Source organism: Fusarium subglutinans (genome assembly GCF_013396075.1).
Source record: "Fusarium subglutinans strain NRRL 66333 chromosome Unknown NRRL66333_c0000140, whole genome shotgun sequence".
NCBI lineage: Eukaryota > Fungi > Ascomycota > Sordariomycetes > Hypocreales > Nectriaceae > Fusarium > Fusarium subglutinans.
The window spans coordinates 1-18,303 of NW_023502203.1; the positions used below are offsets into that span (position 1 = coordinate 1).

At 45.8% G+C, this 18,303-nt stretch overlaps 6 protein-coding genes across 6 annotated transcripts; 2 read left to right on the plus strand and 4 right to left on the minus strand.

Annotated features, from left to right (window-relative positions):
* Positions 1 to 1,785: 1,785 nt before the first annotated feature.
* FSUBG_9255 (cutinase transcription factor 1 beta) lies at positions 1,786 to 3,419 on the plus strand (the record flags this gene model as incomplete). Its single annotated transcript, XM_036687748.1, has 4 exons — positions 1,786 to 2,480; positions 2,532 to 2,671; positions 2,873 to 3,310; positions 3,358 to 3,419. The coding sequence occupies 4 exons, from the start codon at positions 1,786 to 1,788 to the stop codon at positions 3,417 to 3,419; spliced, it is 1,335 nt and encodes a 444-aa protein (XP_036535204.1).
* A 32-nt stretch (positions 3,420 to 3,451) lies between these two features.
* On the minus strand, positions 3,452 to 4,435 carry FSUBG_9256 (trans-anethole oxidase; the record flags this gene model as incomplete). The annotated part of the gene is made up of 1 exon (XM_036687749.1): positions 3,452 to 4,435. The coding sequence occupies one exon, from the start codon at positions 4,433 to 4,435 to the stop codon at positions 3,452 to 3,454; it is 984 nt and encodes a 327-aa protein (XP_036535205.1).
* A 470-nt stretch (positions 4,436 to 4,905) lies between these two features.
* Positions 4,906 to 7,575, minus strand: FSUBG_9257 (uncharacterized protein; the record flags this gene model as incomplete). The annotated part of the gene is made up of 8 exons (XM_036687750.1): positions 4,906 to 5,120; positions 5,175 to 5,375; positions 5,427 to 5,911; positions 5,962 to 6,102; positions 6,167 to 6,359; positions 6,411 to 7,213; positions 7,283 to 7,383; positions 7,435 to 7,575. 8 exons carry the CDS (start codon positions 7,573 to 7,575, stop codon positions 4,906 to 4,908), a joined length of 2,280 nt encoding a protein of 759 aa, XP_036535206.1.
* A 467-nt stretch (positions 7,576 to 8,042) lies between these two features.
* On the plus strand, positions 8,043 to 9,090 carry FSUBG_9258 (fumarylacetoacetate hydrolase; the record flags this gene model as incomplete). The annotated part of the gene is made up of 4 exons (XM_036687751.1): positions 8,043 to 8,319; positions 8,373 to 8,509; positions 8,556 to 8,925; positions 8,984 to 9,090. The coding sequence occupies 4 exons, from the start codon at positions 8,043 to 8,045 to the stop codon at positions 9,088 to 9,090; spliced, it is 891 nt and encodes a 296-aa protein (XP_036535207.1).
* A 354-nt stretch (positions 9,091 to 9,444) lies between these two features.
* FSUBG_9259 (cutinase precursor) lies at positions 9,445 to 10,258 on the minus strand (the record flags this gene model as incomplete). The annotated part of the gene is made up of 3 exons (XM_036687752.1): positions 9,445 to 9,867; positions 9,924 to 9,995; positions 10,049 to 10,258. 3 exons carry the CDS (start codon positions 10,256 to 10,258, stop codon positions 9,445 to 9,447), a joined length of 705 nt encoding a protein of 234 aa, XP_036535208.1.
* A 5,432-nt stretch (positions 10,259 to 15,690) lies between these two features.
* FSUBG_9260 (alpha beta-hydrolase) lies at positions 15,691 to 18,131 on the minus strand (the record flags this gene model as incomplete). Its single annotated transcript, XM_036687754.1, has 4 exons — positions 15,691 to 16,392; positions 16,445 to 16,804; positions 16,879 to 16,887; positions 17,664 to 18,131. 4 exons carry the CDS (start codon positions 18,129 to 18,131, stop codon positions 15,691 to 15,693), a joined length of 1,539 nt encoding a protein of 512 aa, XP_036535209.1.
* Positions 18,132 to 18,303: the final 172 nt, after the last annotated feature.

Sequence of the window (18,303 nt, forward strand, 5' to 3'; positions counted from 1 at the left end):
TACTTAGCTTAATAAACTTAATAATAAAGTTATTAATTTTTTTACTTTACTTAGCTATAATGCTTTTAGCTATATTAAGTATTAAAAGTTCTTTATAGTTTTTTAAGGTATATAAACCCTAATTTAGTAAAAAGAAAATAAGCTTAAAGAGCTTACTATAAAAAGTTATTTTTAGTAATATCTTTATATTATAAGGTTAAGGGTAAATTAGGCTTAGTTAATATTACTTTATACTTTATAGCTATAGCTTTAAGGCTATAAATATAAGTTACTTAGTAACTTAAAAAGAAAAGGTAAATATAAAGAAAAGGTTAAATAGATAAAGGTTTTAAAGAAAATATATTTATAGTAGCTATATAGTTAGCTATAAAGAAAGAAAGGTTAAAAGAACTAGTAAAGGTTTAAAGAAAAATATATATATAGTAGCTATATTATTAAAGGAAAGGTTAAACTAATTAAGGTTAGGGAATATTAAGTTATAAGGTAGCGAAAGATTGGTTATAATAAAGTTATCTTAATATAATGGCGAGATCTTTACACTTACCTGATTTTAAGGAACCTTCCCCGCAATCATACCGTAGCTTCATCCCTCCCTTTCGACATCCTTCATAAACTCTCAATACAACTCTCCCCAGATTCATTAGTTCTACAAACTTGCCTTTGGTCTGTGATCGAACCTCATCGCCAAGAATGTCTCCAGCTTCAAAATCTGCAACACGGTCCAAAACCCTTCACAAGCGCTCATTGCAGGCATGTATGATCTGTCGGTCAAGAAAGGTCCGATGCGACGTGTCAGTACACGGCCAGCCATGCACGAATTGCTCTCTAGACGATAAAGAATGTCAGTTATCGAAAGCCCCAGCTGTATGGTAAGTCATAAAATACTTTGCATCTCTGCTTATCTCGGTTGACACGTCGTTTCAGGACCCAGAAGGCTTCCGAAAGACGAGCCTTGCGTAAAGACGAGCCTTGCGTAGTGCAATTAAGACACCCGACATCCGAAACAGTGACCTTGCCTCAGATGTGACTAAACAGTTGAGTCTGGATAGCCAGATATTACTACCACAGCTCACCAGCCCAAGTTTCCCGTTACAGACAGTAAGCACTGGTGATCCATGGCAAAGCTGGCAAATGGACTCTCTGGACTTTGCCTCCATACCCGATCCTACCGCTTTCGATAGCTGGAGCTCCTCTTTGCCCATTGAGAAGCAGCCTCGTTTGGATCCTATTAGTGAGTATCTCTGTGACTTGGCACGCTATGTTCGATCGCTAATAACAAGAAAGGAAATATCTTTCAACATGGTATAGCGTCACCGAGTGACGCAGGTAGCACGAGAGATGGGGTCGTTTTGTACTCCTACTTCCGATTTCTGACGGTCGGGAATCTTCATGCCATTCCCTATCAAGACGTCACGTATCTAGAAGCTCAAGGCTGTTTGCACGTCCCTAATCCCCTAATCTTGGACGTCTTTATGAAGGCGTACTTTATATACGCCCATGCATTTATACCTCTCGTTGACGAGGGAGAGTTCTGGGAAATGCTCTCTCCAAACACAAGCAGCTCACCCAATACCATGATATCGCTTCTCGTCCTTCGGGCTATGCTATTTGCTAGCAGTGCTATATGTTGCTCTCGAGGCTTCCTTACTAGTTTCGGTGAAACTGCCTGCTAATGATCAATAATATGTTCCTCTTCCCGTTCTGCGCCAACTTGGATATCATGACATATGCTCCGCGAGGGCTGATCTATATCGAAAAGCAAAGGTAAGTCCAAATTATTGTATGATGACCAAGGCTGACATTTCAAAGCTTCTGTTTGATATGGAAGCTGAGACATCTCATCTGCCACTTGCTCAGTCTGCTTTATTACTCATGAGCTGGGTTCCTGAATCGCCTACCACAACTTCACGTGTACCTTACAGAACATGGCTAAGCATAGCGATCCATCATGCCAAGCTCATCAACGCCCAGCGCCACGCAGGAATATGTGACGTTGGAACAACGACAAACGAACCACGGTCAAGAACACTTCGAAGGTTTTGGTGGTGCTGCATTATCTGTGACAGATTATCGTCTCTCGCCTGTCGCTTCCGTCTTCAGATCACGCCTGATATTCTTGACATGGAGAACTTCGTACCGTTGGGTTTCGCCGATTTACAGAGCGAAATACATCGATCAAATGTTTTCTCGCCTGCGATCAAGCGCCAACTTATATCTCTGTTCTCTAAGAACCTGAGCCTGTTGATGATACTCACAGAGGTTATTCCAGTTGCGTATCCTTTTGAGACACGCCTCGAATCAAATCCAGACTTCTCGGTCCGGGAAGATAGGAATATCAGTAAGTCCTGCGATCTTCTCGAGGAATGGTATAATTCAGCCAAGGCTGAGTTTCCTCCCTTGCATAAACCCATCGCAGCCGCGGAAGACGATTCAGCCACTCCCATCGCTGTACATACAAACCTTATGTATATTTACTACTAGTATGTTCCGGAAACCCCTGTATCTGTAGAAGATAGACTGATCGCATCCAGCACGTCTTGCATTGCTCTCTGTAATCGCAGAGTTTTCACGCAAATTTCCGGAACGGGTAGCCCCGACTATCATATTGAAAGTTTTCAAGATGGCAACAGAGGCAATGATATTCGTGGCGATATCGAAGACTCTGTCCTAGGTGTGTCTAAATGCATAGGCTCATTGACAGGGTCTCACTTGGCAAAGTATCTTCCCATCACAGTGTAAGAAAGCCTAGCTCTCCCTTCCGATTCCCTGTAAGCGTATATGCTGACGAGATTGCTACAAAGCTCGGGCTGCCTTGCAATCCCCCTTGCGTTGCATCATATGAACACAATCCTATCCTATGAAGACGACGTAGTTCCAAGCCATATCGGAGGATGGCTCCCCTTGAGCCTTGATCCAACACAGCAACACCTACAAGTCGTGACAGACGCATCGGACACTTTCTCAGCTCAATACTACGGTTCCCACTGGGTCAGAGAAGCAGCAGAACACGTCGCCAAGCTAGCCAAGTCGTTCAACAAGCTTTCGTTGCAATCCGGTCAAGGCGCGATGAAGGACTGGGTCGACATTCTCGTGAGACACCCAGAGACATATCTGGGCCTTGTGTGGACAGTGGATATGTGTATTAATCGGAGGAAGCTGCCTGAAGCTCAAGACTTTCCTTTATGCCTCCGCAACGATGTAGAGAGGCTTAGCACAGCGCCGAAGAAGGCAGACCAAGACATACTAGACTCTCAGCCTTTGGATGGGTCGAAGAGCATTCAGCTTACGCAGTCACTGAATTATCTGTTAGGTATACAGGAACCCATGATAGGTGTCCTATAGGACATTGTCACATAGTTATTAATGACATCAAGTATCAGTCAGGCAACTTTGTTCATATCTCAACGCAAGGGTATTAGTTGGTCTTCCTGTTTATTACTCTTCCTCGGCCCTATTCAGCTTTCATAGCGAATGGGCACCCAGGACCACTCCACTCAGATCTGATATACTGGCAATATGCTTGATCACTCCCCCTAATATCCTCTTTCCTCGCCTTTGCCTTCTCCACATCCAACGTCTCAATCTTCTTCCAAAATGACTCCCGCGGATCCGGCAAAAGCGTCTCAGCAAGACTCATAGCTATCCCAACGAAAAGCACAATCAGCCACTGAAAGATGGGGTTAACAGGTTCGACCTGCATTGCTCTGAGAGTTGTAGGTAGTGTAAGAGCTTTCACTATTGACACTCCTAGCCATCGGAAGCCGTAGGGAAAGTATCGGAACGCGAATTGATTGAAGATGGCCAGACCGATGTATTGCATCTTCACATCGAACTCGCGTTTCTCATTCTCGTAATCTTCACAAAACTGGATACATCCATCAAAGTCTTGAGGATATCCGCAGACAGAGTTCCCGTCCTCTCTGATAAACAGCGGCGTCATATCCCGCCAAAAGTGGTGAGCCGCGATCTTTTCCTTTTCAGTGAAGCCTGATAGTCCCAGCCGAAGACGAAGACGGTGCATTAATACAGCACTGAAAGTCGTGACGTATAGAAAATCTTCGTTGAACGAGAAGTTGCCAGGGTAACGGCGCGCCAGAGACATGTGAAGGTTGTTGATGTGCTCAACTGCATCTCGACATCTTCTATCGTTTGGCCCATAGTGCCACCACGTCATGTTGTAGTTTTCGGTATCTTCGACGCGCTGGGCTCCTCGCTTGACAACCTTGCCACCGTCTGAGCGCCAGACCGTCTCGCAGCCGTGTGTGGTAATGATGAAATTGGGGAAGGTGAGGGCGTAGATCATGTTGTTCATGAAATCATTTGATCGGTAGCAAGACATGAGCCGCCACATGAGTTCATAGTCATACTCTGGATCGAGGCTGTTGATGGTGTCATTGAGCCAGTGATAGCCCCCAGGGGATATTTCTTTAGACATGATTGATGGAAAACAAGTGAAATGAATTTGACAGTAATTGATATTGTGATGAATATGATATTCTTTCAGAAGCTTATATTCTATGCACGTTGTTTCTGTCAACACTTCCAATCAATTGTACCAACCCTCCCCACAAATTGCTGCAATATCGTGCCGATAGTTCCCCGTGGGGAAACACGCGTCAGGGCGAACAGAAAACGCGAATGCCGCTGACTAAGCGGTCCTCGTTTCACATTTCGATCGCCGAGATGTATTAAACCTACCAACTGCCGAGTCTCGGATCCGATACTACTGATAACTCATGGGTACGATTCTCGTGATCCTTTCTACTAAGACACGACTACGTAGTCACTGGCTATCACCTGCGGTCACCGTCTTCGTTATCGTTGTCTCAAAAAAGCTCATTTTATGACGCGCGACGCGTTTTATCACTTTACGTCATGGGCTTTTGTGGCACCAAAATATTCAGATTACCATTGTGTCTGTTCGAACCACCGCTGAGAATCACTAGCAAAGAAATGGCCCAGCTCAAGTTCATCCCCGAACCCAAGCGTTGATGTCTCCCAGGTCGGCATCGTTGAGAGTAGATCAGACTCCATGTCAAAATTAATAGGGCCCCCTTCCGCCGTCAGGTATGATCCCAAAGATTCATTATTAAGGTCAGCTTGGGTCGTGGTGCTCGCATCTAAGAAGTTGTCAATGATGCGAAATGTACAAGAAGACAATGAGCAATACTAACCCCAGGCGCTCACAATCCGGAGAAGTTGTTGTACGAATTTGACGCAGCGTAGGACCAGAGTGTTGTTATCGCTGAGCTTCAAAAGAGCCTCGCAAGTCTTGCCGAGATATCGTTTCGCACTTTCGAGGCGGCCAGCGTTTCCAGCTTCAGCGCCGAAAGATATCAACAGGCTACCAAAGATTGCCAATGCTGCACTGAAGGCTGTCCCACAAGTCAACTCACCATATAGTATCCATGGGGTTGATTACTTACCATAGTAGAGAGTGAACCACCACGCCCCAATCAAATGACGCCCATGATCAGGCCTCGTCAATATGGTGTATATAATATCTATGATGTTTTCCGCGACTTGAACAAAGACTCTGTCAAAGTTGGCATGCATGCTGTTGATAGACCCCGCGTGGCGATATGGCGTTTTGGCCTCTCTCAGCAGAGTACCTAGAGACCGAATGAAGATTGGGCGATGGAGGAGTAGTTGAACGTTGAGGTATCTGAGCGTAAGAATGATTCTGAACTTTTCCCGTAATGGATCTCGGATATTCTCATCCGTATTATCTGGCATGTTGTCGACAGACCGCAAACCTAGATGCTGAGGCAAATTATTTTGCCAGTCTGAGAGCTCCTGGCCGAACTGGATCATTGATGTCATTGTGGCTGTATCTGATGACTGGTCTTCACATCCAAGGTTACTACCATAAAGTGAACCAATGATTCGCCCCATGATCCTGTAGAGAGTTCTAGAAACGTCAGGTCAGTGTTTCGCCACCAAGGTACGGTGGCTTCTTACATAGAAGCATTGTAGAATGCAGTGCTCATCTTATGCACTTCATCCGAATTTGAGATTGGTACTGGTAGTGGCTTTGGAAGATCCAAGCGGATGTACTCTTCTGGGATAGCACATGGGCGGCCAAACGTGAGGCTCAGACTTCTATAGTTGTGTCAGCTAGAACATCTGCTTGGCCTTGGCCGTCTTAACTGATGGGAGAACCAACCTATCAAGCAAGATGCATCCGAACCAAGTGCGTTTCCTTATCTCTTGCTGGAGAGGAGTAAACTTTGACGCTATGTCCCTCGAGTGAAGTCCGATAGACATGGCAGCTTTGACAGCGAGGCCGTGAATGGTCCACGTATGAACAGACTTGTGCGTCCCCTGGAGATACTGACTTGTGAGTAAGAGGTATTGGACTTAACAATGTCAGTCCTAGAACGCGAGGTGTAGTTAACAGAGGCTATCACCTGTTTCAAGAGTAGTCCCCCTAAACATCTGAGTATGGCAAAGCTCCTGGGCCCTGCGATAGTAAACATCCGACTCCTCAAAAGTAGTCTCACTTCCCGAGTCCTCCCAGCAAGAAGTACAAGTTGCCATTGCAAGGATCATATTCAGGAGGCCGAGCCAAGTCCGACGAACATTACCTCGAAAGCCACTTGCTCGGAATCTCTCATAAGTGTCAAGAAACTCTTGCTCGTGTATGTACGGAAACAAGAGTCCTGTGTTGTCAAAGTACGCACGGATGAGACGTTGCATGACCTTATCTGGCGGTAGGAGGTTGGCGCCCGCCTTTTGAGAGTCGCTCGAGGCCGCTGGAAAGGCGTTCAAATTACTCACTAGCCCACCTTCATAGGCACTGTACTCTGATGCTGGTGTTAATGAAGTCTGGTCGCAGTGCTGTGTTCTTTTTGTATCGACAGCTCGCAATATGTGTCGCATAAGTGCGATGTTGGATGACGGCCCTAGAGAATGGCGTGAGACAAGATCAACAAAAGGGACAAACCGTGTTGGCGTACCAAAGAAACCGCAGTCTTGCTCATCTACGAAGGAAACAGCCATGCCATCAGTCATACTCTGACCAGCACCATTTTCCGGTATCTCATCGATGTTGACCACCACATCTCCAGGTTGGTGATGAAGTGGAAGCGTTACATCTTGCCTTGAACTTGCTGGAGTCTTTAGTGTACCCTCAACCAAATTCAGTCTAATATTGTGCTGTTCGATATTCGTTTCCAATAGCTTCACTTTGGCCTCCAATGCAGCAAAGAGGCTGGAGATAACTTCATATTAGACAATTGCATTCATGCCAGTCCAGGGTAGTGAAGGGTGGACGCCTTACTCTTTTGGGACTAGAAGATTCGCAGAGGTTTCTTGCTGTTCGTATGAACAATCGAATCCAAGCTTATCGCACGTATCACATCTTGGTCGCACTCCATTGCACTAAGTCATTAGTTATTAATCGTCCAATAACGCGTGAGAGATAAACTCTACCCGTGATTTGCGGATTCTGCACGCCGAACAAGCCAGCGCGACTCGGCGTCTCTTTGGCGCGGGCTCCGACGCGTTTCCTTTTGGCGGCTGAGACGTTCCGCTTTTGGCCGAAGCTGGTGGAGAGTCATCTCGGGGGGTCATGATGGTACGATTGGAGATGCAACGAGTAGCCTTTGATCGGGGCAACATTGGGATGGGCCGAGTTTTGTATCCAAGTTGACAAATCTTGACTACGCATTTCCCCAGAATTATTGAGACAAGAAACTTGGGATCACGGCACATCCAAACTCTGTTCCATCTTTGGTTTGGGCTGTGTTGATCAAACCAATTGGAATGTTGTATCTTGTTCCGTCTCCATCTCGCTTCTGATGCTTCTGGGGTTGGAGGCTGCGCCTTCGTTACACTGGCGCAAATACAACTCTCTCAATTGGCTTAGTGACTGCTCTGGTGTCCACTTGACCATGTTAGCTCCACTTTCGGGGCACCATCGGGACGAACGGCACAAGAAGCTCAAGTATCAAAACAGGCTCAAGACATATACTTCCTGCAGTGAGCATTCGTTGTCCAAGAATTATAGTGACAAGTAATTGAACATATCAAAACTCGCAATGAAGGTAGCTTGGCAACGTTTAATCCGATTCGTCTCAACCGACGGGCGTCTGTTGCGTGGAGAACCCATCCTCCCGACTCCCGACTTTGATCTTGGAAACACCACGGAAGAGACGAAACTTCAGGCTCGAGTCATTGAAGGAGATGACCTTTACAACACAACCGGTGCCACTCGTGTTACAGATGAAGTGGTTACAGTCAAGACTTTATTAGGCCCCCTTGTTGCTAGCGACGTATCCATTCTCAGATGCGTGGGACTCAACTACGCTACACACAGTGAGTAGTTATTTTCATCAAGCCTTAGCATCGCCGCATTAACACGGCGACAGTTCGTGAAGCTGGACGCAAGACGCCACCTTTTCCTTCCATCTTCTTCAAGCCTTCGACAACAATACATGACCATGGGGTCAACGTGGTGATCCCCAAAGTCGCCCAGGATGATCAAGCAGATTACGAGGGAGAACTGGTACGCTCCAAGCCTTCCTACTACCGATTCATACTGACAGATTTAGGTCGTTGTCATTGGCAAGGATGCCAAAAACGTCAAGGAGAGTGAGGCCCTTGACTACGTCGCTGCTTATACGGCAGGCAACGACATTTCCTCTCGGAAATGGCAAAGAGATCCTAATCTCGCTGGCGGAGTCCCACAATGGGGATTCTCCAAGGGTTTCGATACCTTTGCGCCTTTAGGCCCCGCCCTGGTTTCAAGTTCTGTGATAACAGCACCCGAGAAACTCCATCTGCAGACAATCGTCGACAAGGATATTCGACAGGACGCAGGACTAGATGACCTTGTCTTTTCCATCCCACGTTTAATCGCACATCTTTCTTCTGGGACTACCCTGCAGAAAGGAAGTATTATTATGACCGGTACTCCCGGAGGTAAGTCATTCCAATGGCTGGATTTGATCTGAACATGAACTGACGGGTGAACGTGTAGGTGTTGGCGCTGGGTTACAGCCACCAAAATACCTTGTACCCGGAACTCAGATGGAGGTCAAGATTACTCAGATTGGTACTCTGAAGAACGGCGTTGATTTTGAGTAGCCAGGTATCATTGGGCACAAGGAGAAATAAACATATAGAGCCATACAATGAAATAGATATCAGTGTATCCAAGCTACGTCCTACTTGAAGAATGTGAAGTTTAATGTTCTTCGCGTCACATAGTAAATAGGGCTAGAGTATGCATAGAGGAAGAGAAAGTGTTATTTAGCCTCCAGGGTTGATATAAACTAGCTCTTAAGGGAGTGACATTTAAGGTAAAGAAAACAACAGAAAAATCGAAAACCACAACACATCCAATCATGATAAAGAGCGAAAAGTCCGACCACTGCCCAGGCCCCCGGGTACCCTATGACAAGCACACCGTTTTCACTACTAAGCCGAAGCATAGCCCAACTAGATAGAGGTAGCAGCAACACGCTGGATGAGGAATTGGGGTGCAGGTCCAGAGGCGTCAGACTGATAAGCCAGATGGGGAGCAACAACAATCAAGGAGCCAGTGCAAACCAAGTCCCCAACGTTGCAGAAAACGAGGGTTCGCTCTCGGGGGTAGTTTGGAATGCGGCCGAGATTCTGCAGGTTCTTGGTATATCCAAACAGCACAGTGCCAACGACCTTGTTGCGCACAGCAGTACTAAGATCCTCAATACTGGCTGCAGCAAGGGCAGCACCTTGACTGTAACCCCCGGCCACAATCTTGGCTGAAGGGCACTTTGAGTTTGCAAGGTTGAACAGTCCGATCATCTCTCGAATGGCTGCCGAAGAGGTTCCTCGGGGAAGGGCGTTATCCCCAAGGGTAGCACGGTATGCACCACCGACCTATGATTCAAACAGTCAGAAAGCAAAACTGGACATCATATAGCAAAGGTACTCACTCCTTGGATCCAGACACCGTTACTTCCGTAGTTACTCTCAAGCACAGAGGCAACTCGAGGACCAAGCGTTCCCTATCAAGTCAGTCAAGTCGATCTGAGTATCAGTGAACACAGACAAAACTCACCAAGTTTCCAAGCTCAGTGGACCCTCGAGCATAGATGAAAATAACAGGGGGGCAAGCAGACGACGCGCCGTTGGAAAGGTCATCGCGAGTGATGCTTCCAGATTGACGTTTCTCAAGCTCAGCAAGAATTTCACGCTCAGAGAGAGGGTTCGAAGTGGGAAGGGCGACGGACGCAGCAGCGAAGAGTGAGAGGATGGTGATGAACTTCATGATTGATATGAGTTAATGATTGGGTTGATGTATTGTGAGTTGCTCTTGATTGTGGAATGATTGAGAAGCTTGCGAGATGAAGAAAGTCATTTCAACGGGACAATCTCATCTATTTATCATAATTTGTCAAGGTACTTCCCCTTCACCATTCTCTCATACCTCTATACTCAATTCCATCTCATAGTCTGCGATTTTCTTCATCTCATCTGCTAACCTCCCAAGCATTCTCCAAACCTCGGCTCCATTCCTCAAGGAGGGGAAGCTCATACACACAAATATCTTACCTTCACTCATCATAAGACCAAAACCCCGCATTTTACAACACCACCATCAGGCTCTTCGACGAATCACTTAATAAAACACTGTCTCAGGAGCTATTGCACTAGAGTATGATTCTCGGAGCTTCGTTACTTTGCATCGTTTTAGGAAATGCCAACAACGTTTTGTCGGCCTAGCCTTTTCGGTAGCAATCTCACGATGCGGAACTCTACCGAGTTAAACTCACTAGTTCCCTTGGTTAGTGTTGTTTGAATGGCGGGATATTTTAAAGAAGGGCGCTAATCCAGGGACAGATCATCTTGCGAAAATAGCTATACACCAAGATTATACCGAGGTCATCTTATTGAAGCAACCAAGGAAGGGATCAGCGGATGGATATTAACCGCCAAGAAGATATTACCACCAAGATTAATGATTTAGCGGTCAAGGGCTCAGAATAGTCCTCATGTGTGCTACGGCTTCCGGGTTAGATCAAAAACCCCAAGATTGAGGAGTGACTCAACCTCGGCACGTTAGTCAAATAGTACTTGGCAGCGAGTTTATGCATAATTCAACCAATAGTATGAACTTGGGACCTCTTGGTAGTATCTAATAAATTAAAAGAAACTGTTTACCTGGAACTATCGTCTGGATCCTTACGTGAGACAGGTAACAGGTATCTAGACATAGAGCTAAGTTATAGGAGGGACGAAGCTTATATCGGAAAAAGATATCGTGCTATTATTTATTACTTGTGTTTGCAGACTAACGCTTAACCTTATAGGCAGCAGTATTTCCCTTAGATAGGAGTGAAGAAAAAGTCAGTTTCGTGTCCATTCTATATCACCACACTGTAATACATTTTAAGCTACTTTGTCACCGTGTCTCTTTCCCTCAACTACTATCTGGAGCGCCGTTCAGGAATACAATAAGAACAGTAAGGTATCTGTAGATTCATTAGCTCTTGACAAAAGAATGTCCAAAATTTACCCACGTAGCACTAGCACTGACCAGATCTATAGCTCTAGATCGTGTCAAGAGGGATAATGCCGTAATAAAAATTATAGCTGAGATAAATAATACTGCTATTCTGCTCTTTGAATCACTCAATGCATTACAAACCACGACAGGTAATAGTACGAGAAGGGCGACAAGAGGTGTAAGTAGAAACCGTGCTATCCGATCTGTAAAAGACTGACTAAACACGTGAACGCGCGGGTCATCGGATTTCTTTCTCGTAGACCTCTGATGTTGCCACGGGTCGTTTGGTAAGCCTTATTCTCGATATGAGGAATGGATCTCTTGAACATACCTTACTGAAGAAACCGATGACCAAGGTTACGACAGTTTCTAACCAGTAGAGAACACCATCTTCGAGAGGAGCAAGGACAAGTAAATTATCTGTTATCTGAAGAAAGCTTGTTTCATCTTGCGCAATGCAACTGTTCCCTCTAAGCCAATTCTGAAGACTGGCTATATGCACATCAAGCGGTTCATCATAAGAAATGACCTTTTCAGTTCGCTCGAGAAGATCATCTGAATAATTGTCAGCATAAGGCCTCGTCATGGATCCTGAAGCCTATACCATAAGATGCCAACGCATCCTCGATTTCTGAGATAATGGCCGCACGCTCAGAAGACCCATTCATCCTCATACTACTAAGAAACACCGGGGCAGGCTCTTCACGATCAATCTTGTTAAGCCGCTTCTCCAATGTGCTTAGTCTGTCCTGTTTGGCAAGCAAAAGTCTAACGCGAAGGTGCTCGAAACGACGGAAGATATGGAAGTATTTATGAGACGATTGAAGTGCCGAGAATCTGGGATAACCGTCTGGAAAGCTTTCAACTAGTCGCGAAAGTTATCAGAAAATAAAAATCATAATTCGGCGAGTGATATATACCTCGGACTGGCTTTTGAAGATTGGCAGACCTTGAGCGGCGCTGTAGACGCTGGAGTATAGATCGCCTAGGGACCGTAGGTAAAGAGCCTCCGAGCTCAATGTTATGACTGGATCTTCGCTGAGTCGTCATCTCAATGATGTTGCTGATCTTGTAGCACTACAAATTTAAAGCAAAGGTACGTGATAATGCAATAAACTATCATTGTCAGCCTTGGGCATCAACCGACTGATATCTATGCTAGAGTCTAATATGCCTTGTTGCTGCCTACGTGTGAGAGCGGGAGTAGCCAATAGACGTCACCCTTTCAAGCCTGCTCACTCCGCCCCCGAGACACTTTCGGAGGGCTGCGCATTACCCCTCATCTGGAAAAAGCCTGGTAAGCAAGGCAAGTTCAAAAAGCAAGGCCTCTCTAGACCACTTTACCCATAAATAAATATACTTAAGTGTTGCTCGTTTCTAGACAAAGAGATTCACATTGCGATTTATTTTACAAGCTTATTCATAATACTAAAAACTCATTCGTTAGAATGAGTGCAAAGAATACTAATAAAAGGTTTGCCAGCTCCATAGCGCTTTATATCTTATAGGACACAGACTAACATAGAACCATACGCAGCGAAAAAGGGCCTGTCAGAACTGAATCTGCCGGGCTACCGTGGGTAGATAAATATAACAACAATTTCGCTGCGTATGACGAAGAATCCGCTGCAGATAGCAACAAATTCGCTTTCTCGAAAGGAACCCCGGTAACTTTCAAGCGAAGCGCTTCGTCTACAAGACAGATTTTCTTTATCATGGGTTATAAAGAAGGGGAATACAGGCTTTGTGATGGAAAAGGAGTGCTATTAGGTGATGACAACTGCTACTATGACGCGGCGGACTTGCAACTCTATAAACCCTTTGATTAAGCGAACTTGTAGTCGCGTTATTGCAAGATACCTTCTTAGATAATTCAGCTACATTTTGAACCTAATCAGTAGATATAAATAGACGTAGGGAAACGGTTTGCGTGACCCAGTTCCCTTCCCTACCTCCCCTCTGCTCAGGATCTCGCCACATGCGTTGTTTAATAAGTATAACATAATCTCCATGACTTCTAAGATCATCGCTACCAATGGGAGGAAGAACTGGATTATGGAAGAATATCTGCTTACTGGTGATAAAAACTTTAAGAATGTCATCTACTTGATCAAAGCCTTGGCCCGTCAACTCCCGAATAACCGATAATGTCAATGGTAATTCCAGCTCCCCTGAGTTCTCAGAGCGCACGGGAGGAACCTCGGGGCAGTAAGAGTTTCCGTTGGCAGCAAAGAGACTTGTTGTTTCTCAGAAAAAGCCAAATGACAGGATAGTTAGATATCCGGATTGATTGCTCAAGTTCTTGAACTTGAACCGAAAGCCATCTTTTTGAGATATTCTATATATTCCGTCGACATCAGGTGAGGGACCTAGCATTGCCAATGAGAATGGTCGACAGAAATCTGGGTCTGGGTTCAAGTTTTCGGTGCGTTGGTAGAACCTATAAGTGGCGATGTGACTGAGGCTTCGGAAATGCTACTGTCGATGACAAGTGGCCTCATGTATAGTGGATTGCCACTGGCCTATTGAGCAGGTTTCTCATCCATGTAGCAGAATTGAATCAGAGAAACGGCACGGTAAGTGTCCTGGATCGAGTAATATCGTCTTAATCAAGGCTCCGATGCATGGTCGTCGTCGGGTCAGCTCTGAATCCGGCATAACCAAGGACTACCCTGGTTCCGCTGTACTGGTCGCCATGAAAGATACACCAAGATGCCCTCCTCTTCTTTATGCAGGTAATGAAGTGGAAATGCTTCAGAAGCAGTGTCCATTATTACATTTGAGGCCAGAGATGCCAGAACCCTACACCGATGCCGTCCTCGCAGCCATGAAGACTTACACTGTCTTTCACTATGCTGGACATGGGAGTGCCCGATTTACAAACCCCTCTGATAGTTGCCCCCTTCTGAAGGACTGGCAGAGAAATGCGCTTACCGTTGATAGACTGCACGGGATACACATCCAAGACTCGCGCCCATTTCTTGCATACCTTTCTGCTTGTGAGACTAATGCGAGTGATAAGGTTCAGCTCCTGGACGAGAGTCTCGACTTGATGAGTTATTTTCAATACTTTTACAGTATGAGCCACTGCCTCTTATATGCCCAACCCTTTCCCTCTTTGATCTAAGTGCATTCCCGCCACTCCACGCTATCGCATTTACTAAACAGACTTATGGCAGTAGTTCAATGCATGTCTTTCTGCGGGCGAATTGGTGAGGGGAACATCCGCATATACGTTCTTACACCGTGAATAGAAGTCATAAGCGAAGATTTTGCAAGCCACGCTTGGGGCACGGATTGGTCTAGATCGCATTGGTTGTTGTGAGACACATGCGTCAACACAAACAAGCAGGGGAGCTGTGAACGGTTTACCCCAAGAAGAACTATTTCGCGACAGATATTTGTTCTCAGCTCTCTCCAACTATACTTGTAATTTTGAGTGCCCTCCCTATTCTACAAATCCACTACATCTAGGTCTTTCGCAAGTATGGCCTCGTCAGTCAGTATGATTGGCGTCAACGTGGAGCTTAGCCACGATTGTGAGGTATGAGAAACCGACTACATTGTCCTTCGAACCAAGGGCATGCATGCCCCTGAGCAAGAAGCAAAAGACGAAGCTCTTAGAACTAGGACTTCACGTCAGTGAGTTCGTCGGCGACGAGAAACAACACATCTACCTTTGTGGCTTCCACAACGAGTGCTTGAATAAGGTCTAAAATCTGGACTTGGTTGACCGTGAGGGGAAGTACGTGTAAGAATTTGCCCTCACGAAAAAGGTCCAGCAGAACACAAAAGGAAAAGCTTGCAATGTAGCAAGCGTGCTGCACCAGGATGTGGAGGATATTTCTGAAGAGCTGGCATAAGAAATAGCCGATGCGGTCAATGTTGTCAAGTCAACTTGATCTTGTAACCTTTAGCTTAGTCAATGTATGCAAACTTTACTTTCGAGCGGTTACAATAGGTGTCGTCAATACGGGGATTGGGATCAAGGCTGAAACAGGACATTAGCAGACTAAGGATCAGATACGTTCATTTGAATTAGTCTTCTATTGACTGTTCTTACGGCTATAGCTTCCAATATGCATGCAAATAGTTCCACCTCTATTTAAGGTGCTAGCGAAGGCCATCAATCACCTATTCTGTTTTTTTTGACTTTAGCTATTCAAAATACCTATCTTTTGTGCTTATGGAGGCTAGACGGGCGCATCTCGAAGTGAATGACATATTCTAGCCCAGCATTCCTTATACATGACCTGCGCCTCTGTACTCCCATCCTGCGGTTTAACAGAGAACCCGTGAGTACCGCCTTTGAATTCCTGGAAGTCGACATCCTTGCCACTTTTCATAAGATGTTGCGCATAACAGAAGCCCTCCTCTTTGAGGCAATCAAGACTACCGGTGAACAGTACAGCAGGTGGAACATCCAGTTCACGGAGAAGGTCTACACTAGCAGCGACAGGAGATACAAAGATGTCGTCTTTGCAGACTCTTGGCGGTAGGTATGACTGCTCCATTGCCCGGGCCACCCAAGCAGGTAGGCTGTGCTTCCGGGCATCGATTGTAGATCGGGCGAGCCTTAGATCGTACGGCAAGCGAAGCTCGAGGCTGGGATAAAGCATGAATTGGAGGACTTGCTTGAAGTCCGGTGGTAGAGCGTACCTAAAGACGGAAAAAGGACCACTGCGAAACGATAGTAATAGAGATAGAGCTGCTGTTAAATTCCCACCGGCAGAGTTTCCTCCAATTGCCACCCGTGAAGGATCGACATATATGCCTTCAAGGGCAGCTGAGCATGTCAGGGACCAACGCAGCGCTTCATAGGCTTGCAGCAAAGCGTGAGGATAAGGGTATCGGGGTGCTTTGGCGTAATTTACTGACATGACAATTGCTCTGGTCTTTGCTTGTATTGGATCTGAGTGATGTACGTGAACATTGTAAGCCACATACCTGATCAACTATTCGACGGTTGCTTAACCGCCCATCCTTAGGATGTCCCAGGACAAAACCACCGCCTTCCAGAACTAACACCAGTGGATGTTTTGCTTGGGTTTCCTGGGTAGATCGGGGTAGCCATACGTTGCAGACAACATGCCCCGCGCCTAATCCCGGGGTGCTGATTTTGACTTCCCGATCATGACCCTCATTCGGACCGGTCAGAAACGATACAAGCTTGCGCAATATCCAGGTGATACAGTTGAGGTAGATTCGAAAGAGAAAGGGCCATTCGTCACCATTCTTTACCGTTGGTATACTAACACGGCTCTGCTCAGTGGCCATAATGTAATGAAGGTGTGAAAGAGATCCGAACTGATGTGAGTAATTGAGTGGAAATTACATGCAGTAAAGCTACTGAAGTCTAGTTGGGACTGGAACGAACTTACGTCAGTGCGCTGACACAGTTAGTAACTAACCTATGTATTGAGGTATATATACCCGAGGGAGAATTTATAAGATGAACAAATTGGGGATTTGAGAATATTAACTATAGGAAGGAAAAATAAATAAAAGTCTAGATAAATAATAACACCAATACAGTAACCTGATCAATTGACGCCTATTACCTCCCGGATCCTTGCACAGAGAACCAACTCAATTGGCTCCCTTATCACCGTAAAGTGATTGGCATATCTAGTCGATACTGAATTTCACTTTCTGCACTTTTGGATTTACCGGTCAACTCGCGAGCTAACTTAGTATAGAGTGCACTATTGATACAAGTTGACAATAGCGCCATTTAAGAACAACAAGAAGGGTCTCCAGCTATACATGAAACTATAACCCATGTTTTGGCTCTCCATGATACTTATTTCAAAATGAAGGACTCCAAAGCCTTGTTAACCACCTCGGGGTAATGCAAAAATACCCAGTGACCTTGTGTCAGCTTATTCGCCGACCTTGGTTAGGTATGCTCGATTTCCCAACCTCTTCGCTCAGATATTCACCCCAAGCTGCCCTTTTATCAGCTTGAACCCAGTCTTCCAAAGCTCCAGGTGGGCCCATGTGATCCTTCCACAAGGCTGTGTTTTGTGCGTATACCAAGGACAAGAGGGATTCTTTCTGGAAGTCATGCCGCTTTAGTTGGTCTGGTCGCCCGTTATTGATATCAGTGAGAACTCACGTGTAGATTGAGAATTGCTTCAGCATCATTATTTCTGGTAAAAAATACCTGATAACCAAAAGCAGCATACCCGAGGGCTTGCTTTGAACGCTCATTAACGAGGTCAATGTCGAACGGAGTCCCTGGCGGAGTGTACCCGACAGTGATAAAGGCAAGCTTGTCTATCCTTTCCGGGAAGTAGACCGCTAATCTCCCCAGAAGAGACGAGCCCCAATCATGGCCGACGCCGATAAAGCGAACGACTTGCTCATGATCTAGAATCTCGACAACATCCTTGGCCATATCTTTCAACAGGTAAGCATCTACGTCAGCGGGCCGAGAGGTGTGTCCTGAGCCGAGAAGATCTGGAGCAATCACGGTGTAGCCCTGGTTGTGAAAATGGTCCAGTTGATGGTGCCATTCGAGGCCCATGGAAGGCCATCCGTGTAGGAAGAGCACGAAGGCCTTGGGGGCCGATACTGGCCGCCGAATGATGTAAGAGTACTCATATCCTCTCGACACCTTGAACACGGGCATTTTGAGCCCACGGAATGGTACGGATAAATAGGAATGGGTGTTTGTTTGTCGTTGAGCGAGGCTTCTCAGAATTGTTTCCAGTAGGTTCTCCAGCGGATAGGTATAAAAAACGAGATGGAATGAACTTTTAAGCTTGTGCTACCTCAAGATGCATTTAATTAGAATTAGTAAT